This window comes from Saimiri boliviensis, chromosome 1 (assembly GCF_048565385.1).
Source record: "Saimiri boliviensis isolate mSaiBol1 chromosome 1, mSaiBol1.pri, whole genome shotgun sequence".
In the NCBI taxonomy this organism is placed as follows: domain Eukaryota; kingdom Metazoa; phylum Chordata; class Mammalia; order Primates; family Cebidae; genus Saimiri; species Saimiri boliviensis.
Window position 1 is genome coordinate 228,481,910 of NC_133449.1, and position 27,908 is coordinate 228,509,817.

Below are 27,908 nucleotides of genomic sequence, written 5' to 3' on the forward strand. Positions count from 1 at the left end.
AGGTGTATGTCAAATCCACAAGACCACTGCCAGGTTCAATGATTCATGGAGGATACACAGGACTTGACATAAAATAATACTAACAGCTATGATTTATTACAGTGAAAGAATGAAAAGCAAAATCAGGCAAAGAAAAAGGTGCCTGAGGCAAAGTCCTGGGGAAACCAGGGCCAGCATCCAAGAATCCTCTCCAGGTGGAGTCACACAGGATCCACTTAATTTTCCCAGCAATGAATTTTAACAACATGTGTGAAATGTCCACCAGGGAAGCTCATCAGAGACTCAGCACCCATGGTTTCTACCCTGGACTGGTCCCATAGGCACCCTCTCCCTACCATGTACCAAAATTCCAGCTGCCAGAAAGTAGGTGATCAGCAAAAACCACATTGTTTGCACAAACAATTAAGGCACAGTGAGCCACTCTCATCGGGGAATGGTGAAAACTCTCCTGAAATTCAAGGTCCCAGACTCCAGTCAAGGGTCAAGCTTGCAGACAGGCCTTTCTAAGGAAAGCTTTGTGATCAGGACAGCTATGTTAATGTTTTGCACATCTCTCTTTTTAAATTCTACTTCTCTAGAAGTATATGTATTACACTTATTTGCTATTATGTTCTTTCAAGTTTACACTTCAGTTCTAAATTGACCTTTTCCTTTATATTTCTTTCTTAAAACCTATCACCTCATTTCCAGTTTTTCATACTTCTCATTTATGTTCTTTCACATTTAGCATCATTTTCTTAGTGTCTTTTAGCTTATTTTAAAACAGTAGATCATTTTTTTTTTTGAGACCAAGTCTCGCTCAGTCACCCAGGCTGGAGTACAATGGCGTGATCTCGGCTCACTGCAACCTCCAACTCCCAGGTTCAAGCAATTCTTCTGCCTCAGCCTCCCAAGCAGCTGGGATTACAGGCACCCACCATCATACCTGGCTAATTTTTTGTATTTTTGTACAGACAGGGTTTCACCATGTTGGCCAGGCTGGTCTTAAACTTCTGACCTCAGGTGATCTGCCTGCCTTGGCCTAAAGTGCTGGGATTACAGGCACGAGCCACCATGTTCGGCCAGATCATCATTTTTATTTCATTTGTGACCATGTTTTTCTGTCATGTATATATTATTTGTAATGATGTCCTACTCCTTATTTTCTTTTTACTCATAATAATTTTGTAAGAAATTTGAATTTGGTTCTTTTCCCTTTGCTAATTTTTAAGTGAAGATTAATTTTCCTGAAGTTTCAGAATACAGGCAGTTTTTAGGACAGCTTTTCTAACTTCATACATCTCCTTCTGTTTTATTTTTTTATTTTTTGGTTTTGTTTTGTTTCTTTTTTGGAGACAGAGTCTCGCTCTATCGCCCAGGCTGGAGTACAGTGGCACAATGTCGGTTCACTGCAACCTCCACCTCCCGGTTTAAGCAATTCTGCCTCAGCCTCTGGAGTGCATAGATGGGAGTACAGGTACCCACTATCACACCCCAGCTAATTTTTTGTATTTTAGTAGAGACAGGGTTTCATTGTGTTAGCCAGGCTGGTCTCAAACTCCTGAGCTCAGGCAATCTGACAGCCCTAACCTCCCAAAGTGCTAGGACTACAGACGTGAGCCACTGCACCCAGTCTGCCTCTTCTGTTCTTTCTGTGCAGAAATTGTGACACCTGACCTCTGCTTTCATTCATAAAAAATCAATTGCATGAGAAATCTCCTCCAACCATAAACAATGAGAAAACTGGACAAAACACATGAGGGGGAAAACTTCTCAGGTACTGAACAACACTTGGCCCAGAACTGTGATCCCTGAAAGAGGAAAAATAAATGAAGTAAATAACATGACTGCCTCCTTGGCAAGCGCAGGGAAACAAGAATTCCTGAGTCAGAATGCCGGATAACAGAGCTGCACATAGAGAGAGCGCTCCAGAGATGGGCCAAAGAGTCATCTCAACTCTTGGACAAATACTATTCCTCAAAGGTGTTTCGGCACTTCTGTGAGACCAGGGAAATAACCACCAGAAAATAGCAGTGAACAGTGACCAGAGTTCACAAAGGGCTTGGAATGCTCTCCAACCAGAGTAGAAATACCACAATATATACGAGGCCTTGGGTATAAACCTCAGAAGGCTATTGCCTTAAGAATGGGATTAAAATAGACAGAGACAAAGATTTTTCAATCTCAGCACTATTGACATTTGAAAGATAAGTGTGTGTGCGTATATCAACTTTACTGATAAAATTCACACACTATCCAATTCACCCACTAGGAGTGCGCAATTAAGTGGTTTTTAAAATTGGCCAACTATCATCACCATGTAATTCTAGATATTACCACTCCAAAAAGAAACTCTATAATTAGCAATCACTCTCCATTCCCCCGCACAACCCAAGAGCCCTAGGCAACCACTAACTACTTTCTATCAATTTGCCTTTTCTGTATCAGACAATATGAGACTTTTTGTGACTGATGTCTTTCAATTACCATAATATTTTCAAGGTTCATCATGCTGCAACACTGATCTGTATTTCATTCCTTTTTATGGTTGAACAATCTTCTATTGTATGCATATACATTTTAGATATTCATTCTTCAGTTGATGAACATTAGGGTTGTTTCTACTTTTGGCTACTATGACTAATGCTCTTATGAACATTTGTATAAGTTTTTATGTGAATGTCGTATTTTCATTGTCCTAAGCAACATCTAGTGGAATTGCTGGATCACATAGTAAATGTTATGAGGTATTACCAGACTGTTTTCCAAAATGGCTGTTATCATTTTATAGTCCCATTAGCAATGTATGAGGATTCTAACTTGTCTGCATCCCAACCAACACCTTTTTTTTTTTTCATAGTTACAGCCATCCTAGTGGGCATGAAGTGATGTCTAACCGTGGTTTTGATGTAAATTCACCTGATGCTTAATGATGCTGAACATCTTTTCATGTGCTTCTTCGTTGTTTGCATATATTCTTGGGAGAAAAACCTATATGGATCATTTGTCCATTTTCTGAGTTATCTTTTGACCATGGATTTGTAAGAGTTTTTTTATAAATATATTCTAGATACAAGTCCCTTACTGGATGTATGATTTGCAAAAATTCTTCTATTCAATGGGTTGTCTTTTCACTTCCTTATGGTGTTCTTTGAAGAACAAAAGTTTTTATTTTGATGAAGCCCAATGTATCTATTTTTGCTTTTCTCACTTGTGCTTTTGATGTCATAGTTAAGAAATCATTGCCTCATCCAAGTTTACAAATATTTATGCCTATGTTTTCTTCTAAGAGTATAACAGTTTTAACTCATATCAGGTCTTTGGTCCATTTTCAGTTATTTTCCAAACTGAAATATGACATGAAGCAAGGGTCCAACTTCATTCTCTTGCATAGATAGTTATCTTGGCACCATTTGTTTAAAAAAAGAAAAAAAAAAATCTTTCTCTGCTGAATTGTCTTAACACCCCTGTCAGTAATCAAATGACCATAAGTTTACTTATTTCTAGACTCTCAAGTGTATCACAATGATCATATGTCTGTGCTTATGCCAATTCCACTGTCTTTTTTTAACTCCACCCTCCACACTGTGAGTATACTTTGTAGTAAGTTTTGAAACAGTAATATGAATTCTATGAATTTTAGAATCAGCTTGTCAATTTCTCCAAAGAAGCCAGCTGGGATTTGATACAAATTGTCCTGAACTTAAAGAGACTGATCTGAGGAATACTGCATCTGAACAGTATTAAGTCTCCTATCCATCAGCCTGGGGATGTCATCCTATTCATTTTGGTCTTATTTCAATAATATTTTGTAGTTTTCAGAATATAGAATTTATACTTCTTGTTAAATACATTTTTATTTTATTCTTTTTGAATAAATAATTTATAAATTGAATTGTTTTGTAATCTTCATCTTTGGATTCTTCATTGCCACTACAGTCATACATCACTTAATGATAGGGATAATGTTCTGAGAAATGTATCGTTAGGTAATTTCACTGTTGTGCAAACATAATGGAGTGCACTTACACAAACCTAGACACCTTAGCCTACTACACATCTAGGCTATACGGTATTTTCTATTTCTCCTAGGCTGCAAACCTTTACAGCATGTTATCCTATGAATATCATAGGTAACTGTAAAATAATGATAAGTATTTGTGTATCAAAACATCTAATCATGGAAAAGGTATCAGTAAAAATATGGTACTGTAATCTTATGAGACTACTGTCATAAAAGCAGTCTGTCATTGAAAGCAATGTTGCTATACAGCATGACTGTATACAGAAATACAATTGATTTTTGCATATTTATTTTGTGTCCTGCAACTTTGTGAACTTGTTTATTACTGTAACAGTTTTTTTGTGGATTCTTTAATGTTTTTCTCTGTGTAAGTTCATGTCATACGTAACAACAGAGGTTTAATATGAGGTTTTCATAGACATCCTTTATCGAGTCAAAAAAGTTCCACTTAAGCTATAGCTTTTTGAGTTTTTTTGGTTTTGTTTTTGTTTTTTTTAAAATCCTGAAGCGGTATTGAATCTTATGAAAAAGGTTTTCCTGTTTATTGAGACTATCATGTAGTTTTTGGTAAGGTAGATTACATTAATTGGTTTCCAGATTTTTAAACCAAATCTGTATTCCTGAAATAAATCCAATAGTCATGGTGTATAATTGAAATATATTTGTCTGGTTTTGGAGTATTGAAATTTGGGGCCAAATAATCTGTTTTTATAGAGAAATATCTTGTGCATTTTAGGATGTTTAGCAGCATCCCTGGTGACTAGCCATTAGATGTCTTAGAGTAGCTTATGTATTAAGCTATTTCTTTCATTAGCAAACGTAATCACCACATGCTATCATTCTGTTATCATAAGAAGTTTTCTCTTGAATAAAAAGGTTTTACAATTTATGTTGGGTGAATTTTCTGATTCTTTTCCAAAAATATCTTTTTGAAGTTGTGATCACTCCAATCTTAATAAAAAACATCCAAAATGGCAAAAGCATTTATTTCTAACAACAACAAAAAGATGATTCCTTTGAATTTCATAAATTTAGGAATCAGGTTAATTCTAGCATAAAAAATATCTAATATCCCTCACATTCTATTCATTTTGTCACGCTGTTTTTCTCTGAAACAAACTAAACTCTCAAAATAACTTTAGAACTTCAAGTCTGCCTTAACAAAACTTCACTTACATCATCCTTTAGAACAATTCCTGAAATGGTATATGTTCTCAAACTACCTAAAATGTAATGTTCTCAATATGTTCTCAAACTACCCCTACTGTAATGGCAGAAGGACCTTTAAATAAATGCATATCATTATTTTTATGAAATATGCAGCAATGTATGTGAAAGCATTTACTAAACAAGGCAACTCAAGAGAAGTTTATTTTCCCCTTGATAACACAGTTTTTGGTAAAACTTCAGCAGCATAAAGTAATGCAAGTGAATTTTTCATATACAAGGAGAATATTCATTTTTCCAAAGTAATCACCTTAAGAAGCATTATTTTTGCAAAATATAAGAACTATAGAATTACTTTTTTAGAATTATCTTCAGAGTCAAATTACATGCCACTCATAAACATCACATTTCATTTTTAAGCAAAAGTAGAGTACCAGTTTGATCATCATCTTTATTAATTAATCTTGGTTTCCAATGACCATTTGGCAATTTCCATTGAAAGACAACACCCTCACAGAATGAAGAATTCCTTCCTTCTTTCATTAATCCTATATTAATACAACATATAATAATAACAGCTAATAAAAGCCTACTAGGTGCTGGGCTTATGCCAGATGCTGAAAATATGTACAAAGTGAAGCACTTTCTGTCTTTAGGCTTTGGCTCCATGGAAGCACCCAACAGGTAGATGAGACCATACACCAAGTCACTAGCAGAGCCAGTTTCCTGACCATCCTCCACCACCAATTATAACATGCAAAAGTTCAGCTTCTCTCAATTTATCAAGAGGTTGACCTTGAGGTAATTTGAAAATAAGCTATTTTAATTTCAGCATATATAGACATCTTGTTTGGTATTATTCTTACTTCAAATGAAATATGAGGACAGGCCAGGCACGGTGGCTCATGCGTATAATCACAGCACTTTGGGAGGCCAACACAGGCAGATCACTTGAGGCCAGGAGTTCAAGACCAGCCTGGCCAACATGGTGAAAACCTGTATCTACTAAAAATACAAAAAATTAGCTGGCTGTGGTAGTGTGCACCTGTAATCCCAGCTACTCGGGAGGCTGAGGCAGGAGAATTTGCTTGACCCCAGAAGGCAGAGGTTGCAGTGAACTGAGATCACACCACTACACTCCAGCCTGGGCAACAAAGCAAGACTCTATCTAAAAAAAAAAAAAAAAAAAAAATATATATATATATATATATATATATATATATATATATATGAATGAGAGGAAGACATATCTTTTCACGTCCAAATTCATTTACTTCTAAATACATCAGGCCCTGATTTTTAAGTTAGTTTCCTTATTCCAACATTAAAACTTCTTTGCTTGGTGATAACAGAAATACAAATCTTAATGGGCAAGCTATTTAACACTAATGCTACGTCACTTACAGGGTCCCTATCATGAACAAGCCAAATTGGTAGGTAGCTTGTCACCTTTTCTTTATGAGGACCCAACACAACCAACCACACTGATCTCTCTAGTAAGTTTATTTTTGGAGCTTAAAGTAGAGTCCATGAGGGTATAAAGTGAAATCCAATGAGGGTATAATGCCAGGCTGACACTTTTTAAAATAAAACATTTTGGCCACACTAATATATGTACAGATTAATACAATACCCAGGTTCGGAAATGAAACACTGGTTAGAACTTCTCTATGCCACATCCATCCCCAACCTTTACTACTTTCCCTTCCTCCCTGCTGGAAGGAACTCTGCTTATGAATTTTTTGCTATTCCCCAGCATGTATTCATTTATTCCCTAAGTACATATATATTCTTAAGCAGGATATAGTATAATTTCACATGTTTCTAACTTCATAGAATGGTGTCCTTCAGCAACTTTATTTTTGGCTTAATATACTGTTAATAAAATTTTAAATATTGGTCATATATTAATAGCTCTAGTTCATTTATTTTCATCACTGTATAACATTACATTGCATGAATATAGCACAAGGATCCCTGACGGGCATTTAGATTGCTTTTAAATAGGATAAAATTGCTTCCAGAGAAATGATACACTGTTCTAGTACCAACGGGAAAACAAAGACATTACAAAAAGAACCCCAAGGAACCTGCCTTTCTTCGACTCTCTCCAGCAACCTCAAACCAGCACCTCTATTTCCTAGTTAACTTATATTCTGTCATTTTGCTGAGATAGCACCTACCTGCCCTCCCACCTGTGCAGAATGGGACAGAGATGACGTATCCGAATCAATATAATGGAGGGTGATTCTTGACAGCCAAAGAGAAGGGGATGGTGAAGGCAGACTATAAAAAGACAAGTATCCCACAATTTTTTCTATTCCACTGATCATTAAACTAGTATTTTCCTAGAATGTCAACTGTAAGCTTTTAAATTTCCAAAATGCACAGTTAATCGCTCTTGTAAAAAGCTGTGTTAGCAGCTGGTCCTTTTATCTCTAACTTTATGGTCTATGAAATAAGAACTGAAACCAAGAATAAGAAAGGTGGTAAATTTTTATGAATGCTTTTTAATACTATTTCTGGATCCAGTTAGTATACAGCACAGTTTTGTAGTCAAAACTATATCAAATAGCTATCATGAATACAATTTCTTTGACAGAATTCTATCAATAAATTTTTAATATTCTTCAGCAACAATACCAAACAGCCCATCCTTGCACTCTAGTATTCTATCAATAGCAGGTAAGCTTCTCTAAGTACAGTACTACCAAATTCAATTTAAGAAATGTTCACAGTATGACCTCCTCCTTTTGTTAATTTTGGAGGAATCACTTACTCAGGTTTGGAAAGCATCTTCTCCAAGTTGAATTCTCTGAGGTATTTTATGATGGCAGCCAAAGAGCAAATCACAGACTTCTCTAAGTTAATGATGCCAGAAATAATTTTAGAACCTAGCAAACAGAATATATTAACTTGTTATAAAGACATTTTTTAAAATAAATAATAAAGTTAAAAAATGTAATAAACAGAATCATTAACTTGTTACCATTATTAAACACATATTTTAAGTAAAACTTTATGGCTATCAAAATAGTAATTTGGACAATATCTCCTAAAATTGCCCTTTGAAAAAATGTAAATCACTACTTATACCCACGGCATGGAAAAAAAGGGCATTTTTCTGATGGTGGAATTAACCTTTTTTGGAGAACAGGGTATTTTTTCAAAATGTAAAATGCTCATTCCCTTTGTCTAGAAATACTCCAAACTGCATGTTGAGATGTGTGTACAAGGAGGTGACTTGAAAAATCTTTTGGAATATTGAAAAAACTAGAGACCACCTAAATAAACATTAACAGGGTGGCAGTTGAATAAAGTTCAGTAAATCCTGGTTATTATGCACCAACCAAATGGAATGACTTCCAGTTATCTGCACTGATATGGAAGGCCATCCATAACATGTTGCTAAGTTGGGGAAAAAAGTTGTCTGATCATTCTCATGTCTCACCACAAACACTGCAACAGCTTTCCATCTGGTCTCACTGCTTCATCCTTGCACCCTACAGGGTATTCTAAACAGAGCAGCCAGAGGAATCTCTTTTTAAAATGTATATCTGATCATTAGACTATTTTGCTCAAAAGTCATCCAACATCCCCCAACTTATTGAGAGTAGAAGCCAAAGTCCTTACAGTGATCCTGTGACAATCTGCCTGCCATCTCCTCTTTATTTCTGAGCTCACCTCCTAATGATCTCCCTATCAGTTACTCTGTTCCAGCACACAGACTACTTGCTATTCCTCAAACATGCCAAGCACCCTCCCACCTTAAGATATTTTGTACTTACTGTTGTCTCTGCCTGAAATACTGTTCCTTCATATGTCTATGTGGCTTTTTCCCTTAACTCCTTCTAGCTCTATTCAAATCATCATTCAAGTGCCATTTTCTCAGTGAGGTCTTCCTTTACCATCCTATTTAAAAGTTCAACCCATTCCCCTGTCTTATTTTTTTCACAGCACTATCACCTTCTAACAGACTAGTTTATTTTATTGTCCATCTCTCATCATTAGAATGTAAACTCCAGAAAAGCAGAAATTTTTGTCGGTTTTATTCCTTATTGTACACCCAATGCCTGGCGTACAGAAGGCATTCAAAAAAATTAGCTGAATAAATCCCAGTTACCTTAAACAAATACAGAGAACTATGTGTGTATGTGCATGTGTGGATGTGTGGATTTTGACACAAGGATACATGCCAAACTGTTAATGATAACCCCTCCAACATATAAGTGGCCAGAGGACAACTTTGAGGGCAGGCCCTCTCCTTTTTTCCTTATATACAACTATGTTGTTTGACTTTCTTGCAATAAGCATTAATTACTTTTAGAAGTTAAAAAAAAATAAGTATTACAAGATGCCCTCTACAAATCAGTAACATAACATAGCAACATAACATAGTAACATAACATACGTTATTAATTTTAACTGTAGATGCTTATAAAACCAAGTGTAAATGAAGGGATAACAACACCTTTTCATTCCACTGAGAATTTGATTTTCTTTTAACTTTCTAGCTTTGTTTCCCTGAAAACGTGATAAAGATGGTTATAAGGTAGTGCTGCCTATGGGGAAAATGACCAAATATCAGTAAATTATATCTGGACTGAGAAGAATTATAAATACCTGATTCCAGAGTTTGGGCCTTCCCTTAGTGCACTAACTTTTGTAACCTGACATGTCTTTTGTAGAGACTGCAGCAAGAAATACAGGCCTGGAGCTTCTTAGCCAAGGTGGCTCTTACACTCACTTGATGCGAGTCTCCTTCCTTCACACACTCTCCTGCACACTGCCACAAAGACTGCCATAAGGACTATCCCACTAAGAGGAACACATGCTCTGCTTGCAAGGTGTTTTCTGGCCCAGATCCTTTAACTAAATCTGATACCACAAATGGATCACGGTAGTGTTGGGACTTAGTCAGGTCTTTAGTTGAAAATAAGAAGACCTCTTGGTAATATGGAATACTGGTGTTAGAAGTGGGATACACTTGGTTAGGTGTGGTGGCTCATGCCTGTAATCCCAGCACTTTGGAAAGCTGAGGTAGGAGGGTCATTTGAGCCCAGGAATTCAAGACCAGCCTAGGCAACATGGCTAAACTCCATCTCTACAAAAAAAATACAAAAATTAGCTTGGTGTGGTGGTGCATGCCTGTAGTCCCGCTATTCGGGAGTCTGAGGTGGGAGGATTGCTTGAGTCTGAGAGACAGAGGTTGCAGTGGGCTGAGATCACACCACTGCACTCCAATCTGGGTGACAAAGTGAGACTTTATTTAAAAAATGAAAAGAAATGGGGTACACTCTCAGACACTTGATTCGATTTGACCAGGGCATCATGAAATTAAAACAGACATGCTAACAAGACACTGATGCCTAGAAACAAGGAAATGCTAACCAGACACTGATGCTTAAATGGAGCAGTGACAGAGAGCTGATCTAACATGTGACAGGGATAAATTTCCTCCATATGGGTTCTTATGAAGATCAGAGTGAAGTCAAGCTTATGCCAAGAGGGAAAAAGTCTATTTGCCTCACCATCCACCAAATGGACCCTAACAAAAGCTGAACTGGCAGGAATGTGAGGTACAAATGAAAGCAAGCATTAATGAATGCCTGACTGTGGACATGTGAATTAGGCAAATAATGATTACCTAACATATTTTGACCCTGTCACTAACATTCTGGTGTTTCAATTTTGGCAACCAACCTTTCCAGATGCCAGGCTTCATCAGAATATTTATGATCCAAACAGTCTATAAAATACAAAGATACTAATGAGTCACCTTCAAAGATGAACGAAAAGGAAAGATGGTGAAAAACTCCTTCCACTTTAATGAGTATAACAAAACCATCAAGTTACTAGCTGGTCATAATTTTAAAAAGAAGCCGCAATGGTTCTTTTTGTTTTTTAAGAAACAGGGTCTCACTTTATTGCCCAGGCTGGACTGAAATGGTGTGATAATAACTCACTGCAGCCTTGAAAAAAAAGAAGCTGCAATAGTTCTTTTTGTTTTTTTAAGAGACAGACTCTCACTTTGTTGCCCAGGCTGGACTGCAACAGTGTGTAATCACTCACTGCAGCCTCGAACTCCAGAGCTCAGGCGATCCTCTCCTGCCTCAGCCTACCCAGTAGCTGGGACTGCAGTGCAATGGTGTTTCTGATGAGCACAACAGTGAGCTCTTCTTCTCCCACATATTTATGGTAACTACCTAGTCATCATTAAATTGAGAATCATACTCATACCTTTATCCAAATTTCAAATCAGTTCAACTTGAGGATATACAGGAAAAATATTTACCTTTGAAGTCAACTGTATCTTTTGCATAAAATTCTGTAACTGCCTGGAAAGCATGGCTGTATTCAAAATAAGTGTTATCCATCCTTTCAACTCGAATTCTGTCATCTCGCACACTGAAAGAAAAAAGGAAAATTTCAGAGATCATTTATCATCATGAAATACTGATATTTAGGTCTTGGACAGAAAAAGAAAACAAAAAAATAAAGATTTATTCCTCATTCTTTCCCAAGTTGAAGAGAGAGAAAGAAAGAGCTAAAGTTTCTCTGCCAAAAAGCTTCATTTCATAAAATATTAAAATGATTGCTTTTTATTAACTGCTATTTTATATCATCTAGCACATTGTGAGTACTTTATATCTATCATTATTTAAAAAGAAAACCTCATTGAAATTAGGGTCCATTATGTTACTAAATATGAAGGGAGAAAAAGTGAAAAGTATCATTTTGATTTGATTACATTATTTGTTTAAATACTCCAGCAACGGAATACAGCATTGAATAATTCCTTCTTTGAGAGACTTTCCGTTAAATCTGTTTCTATCACAGCTTCCAATCAAATATAACAAATTAGGTCAACTCTCAGTCTTTAAAGTGATCCTACAGTCCTTCTAAAAATATGTATAAAAATTTGCCCAAGTACAGAAACAAAATCCTATCAAGCATGCTGGTAGTGCATTTTCTTTTTCTATTTTTCTTGACTCCCTATTCCTTCCTCCTTCTCTTCTTACCTTATCACCTCACTCCCACGACTGCTATCTCTCCTGTTAACAGCCTATAAATCTTTCCACATTTTTTCACGTTCATATTTTGGCCATACACAGCATATATAATATATGCTCATTATATATTATCACATGACATTATAAAAATGAGATGATTTTATAAACATTTTTCTGTATCTTGTCCTGTTCACTTAATAACTCTTGAAAGTCCTCCCATAAAAGTGACCTAATTGCAACTCATTAATGGCTGAAAAATATTTCATAGTATATAGATGCCACAATTTCTCCAACTATTTCTTTGCTGTTTGATACACTCACTTGGTGTTAATGTTTTGTCACACGTTGCTTTAAAACATTTTAATTTAAAAATATAAAACTTTAGTTACAATTGTAGCTGCACATAGCCCTCCCTAATCACATTCCTCTGTGATTTCCAGAAGGAAATGCTGGCTAGGCATGGTGGGTCAACATCTGTAATCCCAGTACTTTAACAGGCTGAGGCAGGAGGACTGCTTGAGCTCAGAAGCTTAAGAACAGCCTGGACAACATGGCCCCACCTAACATGTTTCTGTTTCAGATGAAGACAAGAAAGAGGTATGTGTACATATCTAAGAGTGAGCGCAACCAAAGAGATATAAAACCTTCATGAAGAAAATTATAGAACATTGCTGTTGGATATAAAAGACATGAATAGAGGAATATACCAGCTTTGATAATGTGATATCTCTATTTCAGATGTTATTTCTCTCCAAATTAATTCATTACATATCAAATCAAAATACTAATAAGGGCCAGGTATAATGGCTTTCTCTACAAAAAATACAAAAATTAGCCAGGCATGGCAGCAAATGCCTGTAGTCCCAGCTACTTGGAAGGCTGAGGTGGGAGGATCACTTAAGCCTGTGGGGGGTCAAGACTGCAGTGAGCTGTGATCACACCACTGTACTTTAGCCTGGGTAAGAGTAAAATCTTGACTCAAATTAAAAAAAAAAATTAATAAAAGAAAAGAAGTAAACACTATCTTGAATGTGATATATATTACCATGTATGTTTTCATTTTTTATAAAAATCTGTATCATTTCATGCTTTTCATTTTGTATGAGTGATACTTTATTATAATACAAATTGACTCTATACTCAATATTATACTATTTCTAAGATTTATATGTGAAGATATGTGTGTATTTTTAAATTTTAACGACAGTTGAGTATTCTATTATTTCTTATATTTTCTAATAAATTTAAAATCTGCTTTCTGAATTTATTCACCAGAATTTATCTTTGTGGACAGTGTGAAGTTATAAATACAATTTCATTTTCCATATAATTAATGATTGAAGCAGCATTTAGAGAGCATTTTTTTGTCCCTGCTGATTTACAATGTTACTTCCACTGCATATTGTATTTCTATATATGTTTTTGGCTTCTCCATACTGTTCCACTGATCTTGTCTATCTTTATATCAGGACCACCGTCTCTTAATTTCCAGGGCTTGGCATCTATATCTAAGCTGGAAAGGCCCCTAGTCTGCTCTTCAAGATTGTCTTGGCTACTTCTGGCCCTTTGATTTTCGTGGTAAATTTTAGGTTCACTTATCTTCTGTCTTCACAAGAAACTTACTAGGATTTCTTAAGACACAGTTTCACTCTGTTGCCCAGGCTGGAGTGCAGTGGTAGTGGTTCAATCAGGGCTCACTGCAGTATCGTCAACCGCTCAGGCTGAAGCAATCTTCCCCCATCAGCTCCAAGCAGCTAGGACTACAGGTATGCACTACTACGCCTAGCTAAGACAATGTGGTAGACATATGTAAAAGATACAGAAAATACAGAAACACAAATGGCTATACCCCGTCACACAAGAAACACATTCCCTCCCTTAATATTATGAAAACTGGAAATAAATGTATCATTTTATCAATGTAACATATATTTGTAATTTTTTGCTATTTCCTTGATATAACATTTTATTGAAATAATTGTTTTTTTTAAGAGGTTAATTGCTTTTTTATTATTGAATTATATTGTAAAGTCTACATCTACAATTTAATCAGGAAGAAATGCTTTGCATTTACATCAAGGACACATTTATTCTAATGGAATAAAACAGACACACACAAAAGACCAAGAACATGTTTTTAAAAAATGACTACATGTTTTACCTGGTCCTATTTTTGCGATTTGGACCATACTTTTAAGTGAATTGATCTTACATACATGTTAAGTCTGATTTATCTCCCCACATTTTTAAACACTAAATGAAGCTTCTCACAATTTCTAATTATAAACAAAAGACTGAAAACAACATGGGAAACAAAGTTTAAAAACAAAGAAGAGTTGAGTAAAAGGTGTCTCCTCTATGGCTCATCTCAAAGAAACACTTTTACTCCGAGAGGCAAACATTTCTGATCTAGTAGTAAGCTTCCCACTCACTCTGTAGGACCTGTTCACTCTGCAGAAAGACCTACAAGTCTTTCTGGTCTCAAATGCAAAGTATGTGAAAATGTGTACAAAATATATAAAAGCTAAATATCAGAATATGGCTAACTGAAATCAAAATTGTGTGCTGGTCTAAATATACATTTTCAGCTTCTTCCTTTTTAAAAAGTATCTTTATTTCAGATGATATTTAAAAATAACTTACATTTTTAGTGTGCTTTATGGTCAATGACTGTAAAGTTGAAACTCAAATTTGTCAGTTTAAAATGTTTACGTCTTATTGAAATTTTCATCACCTACTACTTTACGTAACCAGGTTATTCATGAGGTAAGTTTCAGCTTTAAAAAAAAAAAAAATCAACCACAAAGAACCATTTCAAGAGTACACAAATCATAATGCCAGCTGGGCAGTGTGGCTCATGCCTATAATCCCAGCACTTTGGGAGGCCGAGGCGGATAGATCACTTGAGGTCAGGAGTTCAAGACCAGACTGGCCAACATGGTAAAACCTCATCTCCACTAAAACTACAAAAATTAGCTGGGCATGGTGGCAGGCAGCCGTAATCCCAGCTACTCAGAGGCTGAGGCAGAATTGCTCAAACCCAAGAGGCAGAGGTTGGAGTGAGCTGTGATTGTGCCACTGAACTCTAGCCTGGGTGACAAGTGCGAGACTTCGTCTCAAAAAAATAAAATTTAAAAATTTAGAAACAAATCATAATGCCCACCTCTTATTCAGAGTATACTTTATTAACTACTGCGTATGATGTAAAATAAAAGCAAGGGCTTTTTGTACTTTTTTTTGAGACAGTGTCTCGCTCTGTTGCCAGCCTGGAGTGCAGTATCGTGATCTTGGCTCACTACAACCTCCACCTCCCAGATCCGAGCGATTCTCCTGCCTCAGCCTCCCAAGTAGCTGGGACTACAGGCGCACGCCACCATGCCCAGCTAATTTTTTGTATCTTTAGCAGAGACGGGATTTCACCATTTTGGCCAGGATGGTCTCAATCTCCTGATCTCGTGATCCTTCTGTGGGGGCCTCCTGACATGTTGGGATTACAGGTGTGAGCCACCATGCCCGGCCCTTTTTGTACTTTCTAATCAAATTATGCTGGGAAATATAAGGCAAAAAAACTTGGCAAAATTTCTTTTTGGTAACAAGACAATGCAACAATGAATCTAAATGAAACATAAGACCAGTGTTTACAATTTCTAACTTCTAAACAAACATACAATACACTTATCCAAAACATATTTTGGTTGCAAACTGGATTGACTGATTATAGCCTTACAGCTAGCTAACAGCTTTTTAAAACATATATAGCTAGCTAACAACTCTCTAAAATATGTGTATGTTACACTAAATGATCTCTGCTAAAAATCAATTGTATGTAAATAGGTCTTACTGAAGTAGGACTTTCATGATACTGTAAGTCTTAAAAAGTATGATAGGGCTGCAACAATATTATTACTATTAATAAAGGTTACAGAAGAGATTATTGCTGTACTTTTCCTCATAAACACCATCAAACTTTGTTGCAGTTACAGAAAGTACAACTAAGTTACTTTTCCTCTTACTGAATTTCATTGTTTCACATGTTTGTACTTTTTATTCAGCAGAGAATTCTTAAAATCTTTTCTGAAAGAATTCTAAGTATTTAAATGTTTTGCTTCACATTATACTACCATGTTTTGCCCTTCTTGTTTCCCAAATACACAAAAAACATATACATTTTTTTCAAAAATGAAATAATATGCCCACATTAAAAAAATAAAGCCTACAAAAAATTCCAGAGCTAAAAAAGATTATTCACATGGCACAAAGTGATCTCCTATTAGTCCAAAGTTCAAAAACATTTTAATGAAGTCCATTTATATATATTTTGTTTGCTTTTCAATGGAATACTATATTTATTGAGGCAAAATCACATTATTTTTAGTTCTTGGAGTCAACAAGCGTACACAAGTTTTTCAACACAGTTATTAAAAATAGGAGACCAAGTTGACTGGGCCAAAGAGATACCATTCAGTTGGATTTTGTAGCGTTAACAGAAAGAAAATGAGAGAAGGGATTTACTTGGTTGGTCTCCATAGCTTGATAGACCAAAAACAAAAAAACTACCACAACAACAAACAGCAAAATTTTTATCCACACGGGAATGGAGCGTCCCTTTTTTGTCTTTTCTGACTTGACATCTACCAAGGGAACATACTTAGGAACATATTTAGATGAAAAAGACTCCTCCATCCTGAAATCACTGAGTTCTAATGGCCGGCCTGCAGCCCCTTTGATTGGTCTGTGGCAACTAGCACTAATTCCTGTTGGTGTAGATGCTTCATAGGGGAACATTTCCTTAAGAATATCCCTTTCTACTCTTCTTTCCTCTGTTTTTTCTCCCACTTCAGCTCTTGTCAATGGTTTCTTTGGTGCTCTTCTGGATATGTCTGAGAATTCAGTGATTGGCAGAATAGGAGATGCATGCTTGAAATTTCCAGTCACCCTATTGACAACTAAGGATTCGTTGCTTGAAGCCATTATAGTTTCAGCTATAGGAGTACTCTCTGAAATTACTGCACCATCTATATGAAAATGCTCTGAAGTTTCCACCCTTTTCCTTGGAGTTCTTCTTGACCCTCTTGTAGATTCCCTAGTTAATGCCTGCAGAGGTCCGCCTTTTGAAGATCCACTTGTCCATTCAGTCTCAGTTATTCCAGCTTGAGAATAGCTCTGGTTGTGCTCAAGTCTTCTTTGCTTGAGTGTTACTGGAGTCCTTGCTCTGCCCTTTAGTGGTTCTCTCTTCTCAAGCTTGAGCTCTATTTTAGAGTCTTCTTCATTGTCACTATATCTGTCAGAATCATTACTTCCATTCTGCCTTGTACTTTCTGCTGAAGAAGAAACTGTTGGCAGAGGAGTAGAAGACCTTGATTCTGTTCCTTGTTCCCTCAGTTTCAAAAGCTTTTTCTCTATAGCTTCCTGGTTGTTCCCACAATAGGACCAGGATTCACTCCGTATTTCACAAGCTGATCCAAAAGGTCTTCATTAGTTACCTCTGTTACATCTAGATCATCTTTATCATCTTGTCTGGGTTTATCAGTTTTCTTTGTGGCTTTCGCTTTTGTGTGCCGTTTCCTCTCCCTCCGCCAGCTTGAGAAGCAGCTTTCCTCTCCGGGGTCGATCGCCTAGGAACGGGCCAAATTCTGCGCCAGCTGTGAGGACCCTTGGCTGGGCCTTTCTTTCTCCCGGGACAATGAAGCCCCGAAGAGTACCCGCAGCCTCGCCTTCCCCAAACACTGGCCCTGAAGGGGAAGAAAAGCAGCGAGGCTTGTCTGCAGACACTCACAGTCCTCGATTTGATTCGAAATAATTGTTGCTTTTTGTTAGATTCAAGCATAGTTTTCCAGTCTCCCTAAATCCCTCCATAAATACAGAGAATTTAATAACCAAACTAAAACCCGCAGATAAAATGTACTACACTATCACTGCATTTCCAGATATTCTTTAGAACCCCAAAATGCAAGCAGATGGGATGAATAGATAATAAGACACACATGCTATCAGCATCCATGTGAGAAGAAGCAGACAGAAGCAACAGAACTCTAACAATCAGAAAACAGGAACAATACAAAAGAGCAATCAGGTACTCCCCGGAAAGTATGGTAAAATATATTGAGGAGCTGAAATTGGGAGTGCAGGTTGTACACTATATATTAGTGACTACAAGGAGTCCACAGTAAGGCCTGAAGCGGCTTGAGAACTCTCAGCCCTATGAACTCACAAAACCAATGATGCAAAACACTTTTTTAGGACAAATCTTAACACTGAGGAAAAACTCCTATGATCAGAACCTATAATGAGGAGAAAAGGGATATCAGGGTAATTGTTAAAAAGACAAAAGTACTATAGACACAGAGCTAGGAGAAAATGAGCTGTCATATTTTTCAAGCACTTGACAATATGAAGCAAAATGAATGAATCTAAAAAACATATTTTGTGAAAGAAATCAAGCCAAAAAATCTTACTAAATCTTAATATATACTGTAAGATACCCTGTATATGAAATTCTGTAAAAGGTAAAATATACTGGTGGGAAACTAATAATTGCCTAGAGCCAGATGTGAAGGGAAGGGACCAACTGTAGAAGCACATGAGATAAGTTTTAGGGTAAAAGTAGTGTTCCACATCTTGGCTGTGACGGTGGTTACAAAACTGTGTAAAACTACCACAATTCAAACTGTACACTTAAAAATGAATGCACTGCTTATAAATAATACTTTGAGTTCTTAAAAAAAAAAAACACTACCAGAAACGCTATTTTGAACCCATGCCTCTACTAAACGTTTGGGGAAATGAGTTAACATAAAAACGAGTAATAGAAAAGGACCAAGGTTGAATCCTATCCGAAGCTATGATAAGAAAAAAGAATAAGCACAATAGCATCTCTACAGACAATAGAATCATGTTAGAGACCTCCATAAAACATGAAAACCCTAACTTATAATCTCAAGACAAGTTTAAAAAAATTATTAAGAAAGCAAACTGGATTTAGAAAAACTCAGAAATGGACAGAAAAACTTCTCGGAATGAAGGACAGACTAGAAGGCACACAACTGAATAAATACGACAGATAATAAAGATAAGAAGCCGGAAATGAAAGGGGGAAATTTTTTCAAAGTCAAAAAGAAATGAAAAAGGAGACTTGAAAGACTAGAAGAAAGTAACAAATACAAAAGGTTGGCGAAGAAGATCTAAAACATGTATAAAAGGTGTTCCCAAGTTACAAAGTCGGCAAAGAGGGCAAAGCAAAGAAACAGAAAAACCCCTTTATACTATATAATTAAAAAACACATCACATACCCGGGGAAATCAATCCATAATGACCTCCCCAATAAATAATCTAGTAAAATTATTTCCAGCCAAAATGACAAGTCATTTGTAAAAGAAAGAAAATCAGAATTGCCAAACTTTAACAGCAATATTTTATGCTAGAGACAATGGGGTAACATATTTAAGATACTCAAAGAAAGAAACTGTAAGCCAAGAATTTTATGTTTAGCCAATCTGCCTTCCATGTATAAAGCCACAGACAGCTGTAATCAAAGTATGGTCACCAGACCAGAAGCAACATCACCACCTGGGAACTTGTTAGAAACACGGATTCTCAGGCCCCAATCCACATGTACTGAACCAGAGAACCTACTGGGGAGGCCCCATACTTGGGGCTTTAACAAGCCTGCCAGGTAATTATGATACACACTAAGGTGTAAGAACAACTATACTACAGAATAAATTTCAGACAACGAAAATGACTAGAAAGACATGGATATGAGAATCGGTAGCGGGCATGTAATACATATTTGCTTCAAGAACTAAGACTCAACAGAGGCTATAGGAAAGAAGGCATACTGGCCACACATGCTATCTCACACCTATAATCCCAGCACTTTGGGAGGCCAAGGCAGGCAGATCAAGACCAGCCTGACCAATACAGTGAAACCCCATCTCTACTAAAAATACAAAAATTAGCCAGGCGTGCTGGCGACTGCCTGTAGTCCCAGTTACACAGGAGGCTGAGGCAGGAGAATCACCTGAACCTGGGAGATGGAGGTTGCAGTGAGCCGAGAATACACCACTACACTCCAGCCTGGTAACAGAGCGAGACTCCATCTCAAAAGAAAAAAAGAAGGTGTAGTACCTAACAGCTACATGCTTTGATGATATATTACAACTATGAAACAAATGGGAAAGAAATGGAAGACCAAATGCAACAAAATTTTATAATCTGTAATTCTAATAATATAGATTACTGTTTTCAATAATGTGGGATAAAATTAAATACCTGGTATTTGAATAACAAAATCAGAGTACTTACATAAGAACCAGGATTGTCGCCGGGCACGGTGGCTCAAGCCTGTAATCCCAGCACTTTGGGAGGCCGAGGCGGGTGGATCACGAGGTCAAGAGATCGAGACCATCCTGGTCAACATAGTGAAACCCCGTCTCTACTAAAAATACAAAAAATTAGCTGGGCATGGTGGCACGTGCCTGTAATCCCAGCTACTCAGGAGGCTGAGGCAGGAGAATTGCCTGAACCCAGGAGGCGGAGGTTGCGGTGAGCCGAGATCGTGCCATTGCACTCCAGCCTGGGTAACAAGAGCGAAACTCCGTCTCAAAAAAAAAGAACCAGGATTGTCGACATGGTGGGGAAAAGGATATATAGGTGTAAGACTGAAAAGTTAAATAAAAACTCTTTAGCCCTGAATTTGAATCAGAATTATTTTTAATGAGTTCTTAATATATTTGACCTATCCAATATATAGCCTCCCTAGTTGCACAGGCTGTAGTTTTAGAAATACCATTTCCAACTAAAAGAAACTAGGGATTACCGGAGAAGTGACTAATTTCAGGTCTGGGACTGAAAATGTTTAAGATCAACCTAGACTATTTTGTTACACCAAAAAGCAGAAAGGCTACTAAAGATTACTAGGATCATGGCAAAATGACACAGAAGTCAACTGGAGAGACTCTAGCTTCCCAATCACAGACCATTTTGAGCACTGGGAAGAACGGCAACTGCAGTGAACCAAAACACGTTAGATATGTTTAAACTCTCAAGTTCATAACAACACTTTAAAAAGCAAGACCTGTCAATCATTACTGAGTATCAATAGCTACTCAACTCACAAAAAGAGAGATAATTACATGCCTCCTAATGAAAAAATAGAATCTATGAAGTTCTCTTCCTCTCCCATGAAAAAAAAAATGCTGAATTTTATTAAGCCTCTCAATTTGACTACCAATTTACAGAAAATACAGAGGAACATTTTAAACTCTATGGAGATGTAATCAGCAAAATCCAGACTTCGGAAAACTCCACAAGAAAAACACTGAATTTCTTCAAAAAAAAAAAAAAAAAAAAAAAAAAAGGAGGGAGTATAAAAAGAGATGGAGAGGGAATCTGTAGACAAAGAGGCTTTAAAAGGTATTTTTATAAAAAGCCAGGCATAGTGGTATGCATCTGTAGTCCCAGGTACTCAGGGAGCTGCGAAGGGGGACCACTTAAGCCCAGGAGTTCCCAGCTTGCCTGCACAACATAGCAAGACCCTTGTTTCTAAAAATACAAATTTGAAATATTTTGAAGACATTTTAAAAATAAACTGGCAAAATTAAGCTATAAGAACATACACCTGGGTGACAAAACTACAAAGGAAATTAAGAAGGTGATAACAATGACAAAGTCAGGATCATGGTTCTTCAGAGGGCTATGACTGCAAGGAAGCAGTGAGAACTTCCAGAGTAACTGCCAAAACTCTGTATCCTGGACTGGATGGTGGTTTCGGCTCCCTTCTTCTATATTTGTATTATATTGTTTCTTATATTTGTACCATATTTTAATTTTCTCAAATAAAACACAAATGATTCCAATTTTACTGGTTTCTCCTAAAATTAAATAACTTCTCAAACTATTATTTACTTTTTACTTTAATCATGAGTCTGTTTTATCCCATAAGCAACTACCAATGTTCCATCAACACTCTGAATTTAGAAGTATTTTGATGTAGGAAACTCAAACAACTCAATACCAAAAAAAGAGAGAGAAATTTTAAAATGGGCAAAGGACCTGAATGAATGGCCAATAGATATATGGAAAAAATGCTCTCATTAATCAGGAAAATGCAAATCAAAACCACAATGAAATATTCACCTCACTCCTGTGAGAATGGCTATTATAACAAAGACAAAAAGTATTGGTCAGGACATGAAGAGACAGGAACTCTTGCACACTGTTGGTGGGAATGTAAACTAGAACAGCCCTTACAGAAAATAGTATGGAGATTCTTTAGCAACTTAAATTAGGCCTACTAGCTGGGCAGGATGGCTCGCACCTATAGTCCCAAATTCTTGGAAAGATAAAGCAGGAGGGTCACTTGAGGCCAGGAGTTTGAGATCAGCCTAGGCAACATAGCCTGTCTCTATAAAAAAAAAAAAATGATGTAAATTATCTGGGCATGGTGGAGTGCACCTGTAGTCCCAGATATCTGGGAGGCTGAGGTGGGAAGGATCTATTGAACCAAGGAGTTCCAGGCTGCAGTGAGCCATGATCATGCCATCGGATTCCAGCCTGGGTGACAGAGCAAAACACTCTCTCTTTAAAGAAATTTTAATAATAAAAATAGATTTATTACATGGTCCAGCAATCTCACTACTGGGTATATATCCAAAGGAAACAAAATCAGTAAGTTAAAAAGATATCTGCATTCTTACATTTATTGCAGCACTAGTCTCAACAACCAAGTTATGGACTCAGCCTAAGTGCCTGTCAATGGATGAAACGCTAATGAAAATGTGACATATACACACAATGGAATACTAACTATTCAGCCCTAAAAAAGAATGAAACCCTGTCCTTTGCAGTAAACTGGATGGAACTGAGGTCATAACATTAGGTAAGATAAGCCAGGCACCCAAAGACAAATATCACATATTCTCACTCAAATGTGAGAGCTAAAAAAGTTGATCTCATACAGGCAGAATAATGGTTACCAGAGCTTTGAGAAGGGAGGTAATGAGAGGTTGGTTAATGGGTACAAGGATACAGTTATACAGAAGAAATAAGTTCTAGCGTTTGATAGCACAGTAGGGTAGGACCATAGTTAACAACAATTTATCATATATTTCAAAATAGCTAGAAGATTTTAAATGTCTGACATAAAGAAATGTTGCGTCTGAGGTGACAGGTATCCTAAACACCCTCATTTTATCATTATACATTGTATATCTGTATGAAAATACCATATGTACCCCATAAATATGTACCAATATTATGAACCAATAATAAATATGTAAAAAATAAAAGTTTCTCAAAAGAGGTGGTAGCCAGACACAGTGGTTCACACCTGTAATCACAGCTTCTCAGGAGACTGGGGCAGGAGGATTGCTTGAGGCCAGGAGTTTGAGAACAGCCTGGCAACACAGCAAAACCCAATTTTTCCAAAAACAAACAAAAAAAAAGATAGGTGTCAGATAACTATCATAAAAATCAGACACAGGAGAGAAATACAAAAAGACTTCCATTTAGAGCATTAAACAAGTTTTCTTTGTAAGTTAAGAATCGGCCTTTAGAACAAATTAATCATACAGAGGAATGTCTCTAAATAAAAATTTACTGAGGAATTTTCTATTTAATAAAGAAATAGGCCAGGTGCTGTGGCTCATGCCTGTAATTCCAGCACTTTGGGAAGCTAAGGTGGGCAAATCATAAGGTCAAGAGATTGAGACTACCTTGGCCAACATGGTGAAACCTCATCTCTACTAAAAATACAAACAAAAATTAGCTAGGCATGGTGGCGTGTGCCTGTAATCCCAGCTACTCGGGAGGCTGAGACAGGAGAATCACTTGAACCCAGGAGGCAAAGCTTGCAGTGAGCTGAGATTGCGCGACTGGTTGACAAAGCAAGCAAGCAAGCAAGCAAGCAAGCAAGCAAGCAAGCAAGAGAAAGTGAGAGAGCTAGAGCAAAAGAAAAAAAAGAAGGAAGAAAGGGAGGGAGGGAGGGAGGGAGGGAGGGAGGCAGGCAGGCAGGCAGGCAGGCAGGCAGGCAGTTAGGCAGTTAGTTATTTAGTTAGTTAAAAGATAGGCGTGGAGAGGGGAAAACTAGCATTTTTCATTAGTCAACACAATTCTGAAAGAGAGTCTATATAATGCTTTTAAACATTCACAGGCATTTCTACCAACTACTCTTATGGCTCATAGTGAATGCAGAATGATCGTTTTTAAAAATGCTTAGCAGACATTTATGGAGTGCCTACTGCATGTTACCCTGAAGCCCTTGGACCACACTGCTGTCATAGACAGGGCTAAAGAGGAAGACACTGCACTTACCCCCTGACTCTTTCAATAGCTTCCCATTCCTGTGATCAGGAAAAGTACTTCTATTTATGATATGGTTGGGATTTCTGTCCCCGCCTAAATCTCATATCAAATTGTAATCCCCAATGTTGGAGCAGGGACCTGGTGGGAGGTGGTGGGAAGTGACTGGATCATGGGAGTGGACTTCCCCCTTGCTGTTCTTATGATAGTGAGTTCTCATGAGATCTCGTTGTTTGAATGCATGCAGCACCTCCCGCTTCGCTCTATTCCTCTTGCTCCAGCCATGTAGGACTTGCCTGTCTCCCCTTTGCCTTCTGCCATTATTGTAAGTTTCCTGAGGCCTCCCCAGCCATTCTTCCCATAAAGCCTGCCAAACTCTGAGCCAATTAAACCTCCTTTCTTTATAAATTATCCAGTCTCAGGCAGTTCTTTATAACAGTGCAAGAACAAACTAATACAACAGAGCACATTCAAAATTCTCTAACAAAACAGATACCACACCCTGCCCATCACTGTCATAGAACTTACTTTCTAGCAGGGTTAAGCAGAAAACAGTAAACAAAAAAAATAAGAATGTTAAAAAGTAATTTTTCATGGTGATCTGACTCCCTCACCTCCCTCAGTTCTCCATTCAAATGCTGTCATCTCACGGCAGCTCACGCCTGTAATCCCAACACTTTGGGAGGCTGAGACAGGGGGATCACCTGAGGTCAGGAGTTCGAGACTAGCGTGGCTAACGTGGTAAAACGCCATTTCTACTAAAAATACAAAAAATTAGCCAGGTGTGGTGGCCTGTAATCCAGCTACTCAGGAGGCTTAGGCAGGAGAATCGCTTGAACCTGCAAGGCAGAGGTGGCAGTGAGCCGAGATCATGCCACTGAACTCCAGCTTGGACAATAAGACCAAAATTCCATCTCAAAACAAAACAAAAAAACCTCATCATCTCAATGAAACCTTCCCCAATCACCTTGTGTACAATGGCACTGTTCACTAGAATCCATGAGGACGGGGACTTTTGTCAGTGTTATTTCTGCTGTATTCAATGCCTGGAACAGTGCCTGGTATAAAACAGGTACTCAACCTATAGAGTATTGCTGAATAAATGAACAAAGGAGTACAAGTTCCAGAACTACAGCTCTCCTTGCTGTGGGCAGCATTATTCTCATTTTAAAAATGAGTAAATTGAGCTTGAGACATTAAGTACAATGTCCAAAGTCATCAAGAGATAGCAGATTAATAGATATTCAAACCAAGAGTTGCTAGCTCAAAAGGCTTTATCTGTCCTACTACAAGCCTAGGTAGCCATAAGCTGATTCAGGAAGAAACCTAAGAGGGAGGATTTTCTCCCATCTGTGGTGCTGAAGAAGGATTTTTCTACCTTAATCCACTGGAGAGAAAGTGTCAGACTATTGCAAAGTTCTTATCAATTTTTATCTTCCTGTAGACTTCCTTAATACCTGGATTTTTAGAAGTACGCAGTAAAGTTATTTAGCAACTCAAAAAGGAGTCACCTTACATGAGCTACACCATGTTTTTAGACAAGTTCCTAGAGTGAACACAAGAGGCAGCTGGTTACTCAATTACTGTTCTAATTAAAATTTTGTTTGATAAGCAGATAAGGATTTAGAAACCCATTAAGTTTGATAAAAATGGACTTGCCAGTTATCCTTGAGGCTTTCCTGGAAGAGTTACAAGAATGTTAAATTCATCATTCTGCAATCTGTATATTAAATCATCCTCACATAAATAATTTTTCAAACTGGTCGAAGTTATAAAATCTCCTATCTCTATTTTTCTAGATTTCTTAATTTCTTAATTAAAGAATGTTATGGTAAATTCAAATCACTGTATCTCTGAAACAAAAGTCTATTTCGGCCAGGTGCGGTGGCTCATGCCTATAATCTCAGCACTTTGGAAGGCCAAGGAGGTTGGATCACCTGAGGTCAGGAGTTCGAGACCAGCCTGGCCAACATGGTGAAACCATGTCTCTATTAAAAATACAAAAATTAGCCAGATGTGGTGGTGGGTGCCTGTAATCCCAGCTTTTCAGGATGCTGAGGCAGGAAATTGCTTGAACCCAGGAGGCAGAGGTTGCAGGAAGCTAAGATCACACCACCACACTTCGGCCTGGTGACAGAACAAGACTCTGACTTAAAAAAAAAAAAAAGAAAGAAAGAAAGGCTATTTGAAATTCTGCACACATGTATAGCATCCTACCAGAATTCTGTCAAACAAGATTTTAGGAAAATTTCTACATGTAACATGCCTCTCTGTTGCTGAAAATATTTTTTGAAAAATTAAAGGGTGATAAACTTACAGAACTGTCAGTCTTGATTTCCTCAAACTGTAGTCGGTGGGACACCTGCATCAGAATCACCTGCAAAGCACACTGGAAGTACAGATTTCCACCCCGAAGGTGCTAAATCTGAATTCACCAGGAAGTTAGAGGAGAGCAAGTATTTTCAACAGGTTTCCCAGCGTGAGTCACAGGCAAACCACAGACTGAGAACAGCAGGCGACAAGAACAATACTGGTAGCCACCACCAGACTGGAGTAAAAATGGACGGAAATCTGCTCCAAGGACACGTATCCAATGACAGTTTATGATTCAGATGCTTTATTAGAGGTGGACATAAATACTTTGCATTAAAAAAATTAGGTTATCTATGGTTATATAAATGACCTGGGTATAAAAAATTAAAAAGCCACATTTCCTTGACTACCCTCTACAGGGCTATTTGTGCTGTGGCACTGAAGCCTCCTGAATGAAGAGGAGCCTGAACAGAAGATGTGCTCCTCCCAGGGTGGCAACCGCCCTTTTACTCTTGTTGGTGGGACTAACATCAGGACATGCATCTCAGTCTCTCAGTTGTTACATAGGGCATGCCAACCTAGACTGTTTTAAATTAAAGCTTCTAATTAAAAAAAAATTCTTTCCACATGTAATGCAGCTCTCTGTTGCCTACTATATTGTTTTTTAAAAATTATATGCTCTCTCGACAAGTGTTGAACCCACACTTAAAAAAGGGAATTCAGAACCAATAATATCTTTTAATAACTACTTGGATATAAAACTGGTGACTCTCTGGCATCAAATAACAGACCACCAACAGAGATTCTGAACTAATGTTCAACTGTGAACAACAAATGTCAGCCTACCAATTTTATGATCCATACTGACTTTAGAAACTCTAATTTTTATAGACAAAAAGAGCCTTGTTAAAGGCAGACAGTATCCTTTGGGAAAACTCACAAAGCCTCCTCTGACAGTGAACTTATTGGACTGATGAATTTATTGGACTGAACTTGGAACTGATGAGTTCCAAGCTGAGTAATTCATTCTCTCCTCTGAAGACAAAATGAAACAGAGTTCTTGACCGAGTAAGACAAACAAGGTAACCTGGCTTTAATGTCTCCATATTAG

The 27,908-nt window shown here is 37.4% G+C and overlaps 1 protein-coding gene and 1 pseudogene across 4 annotated transcripts in view; both read right to left on the reverse strand.

Annotated features, from left to right (window-relative positions):
• The window catches only part of MSH3 (mutS homolog 3), a 265,070-nt gene that overhangs the window by 143,530 nt on the left and 93,632 nt on the right, over positions 1-27,908 (reverse strand). For all 4 annotated transcript variants that reach the window (XM_074384262.1, XM_074384265.1, XM_074384261.1 and 1 more), the window contains 2 exons: positions 11,466-11,578; positions 7,950-8,064 (listed from right to left, as the gene is read on the reverse strand). In XM_074384262.1, the coding sequence (XP_074240363.1) occupies positions 7,950-8,064; positions 11,466-11,578 (228 nt within the window). The remainder of the gene's footprint in view (positions 1-7,949; positions 8,065-11,465; positions 11,579-27,908) is intronic.
• LOC104651891 (lamina-associated polypeptide 2, isoforms beta/gamma pseudogene) overlaps positions 15,821-27,908 on the reverse strand; it is a 33,035-nt pseudogene continuing 20,947 nt past the window's right edge.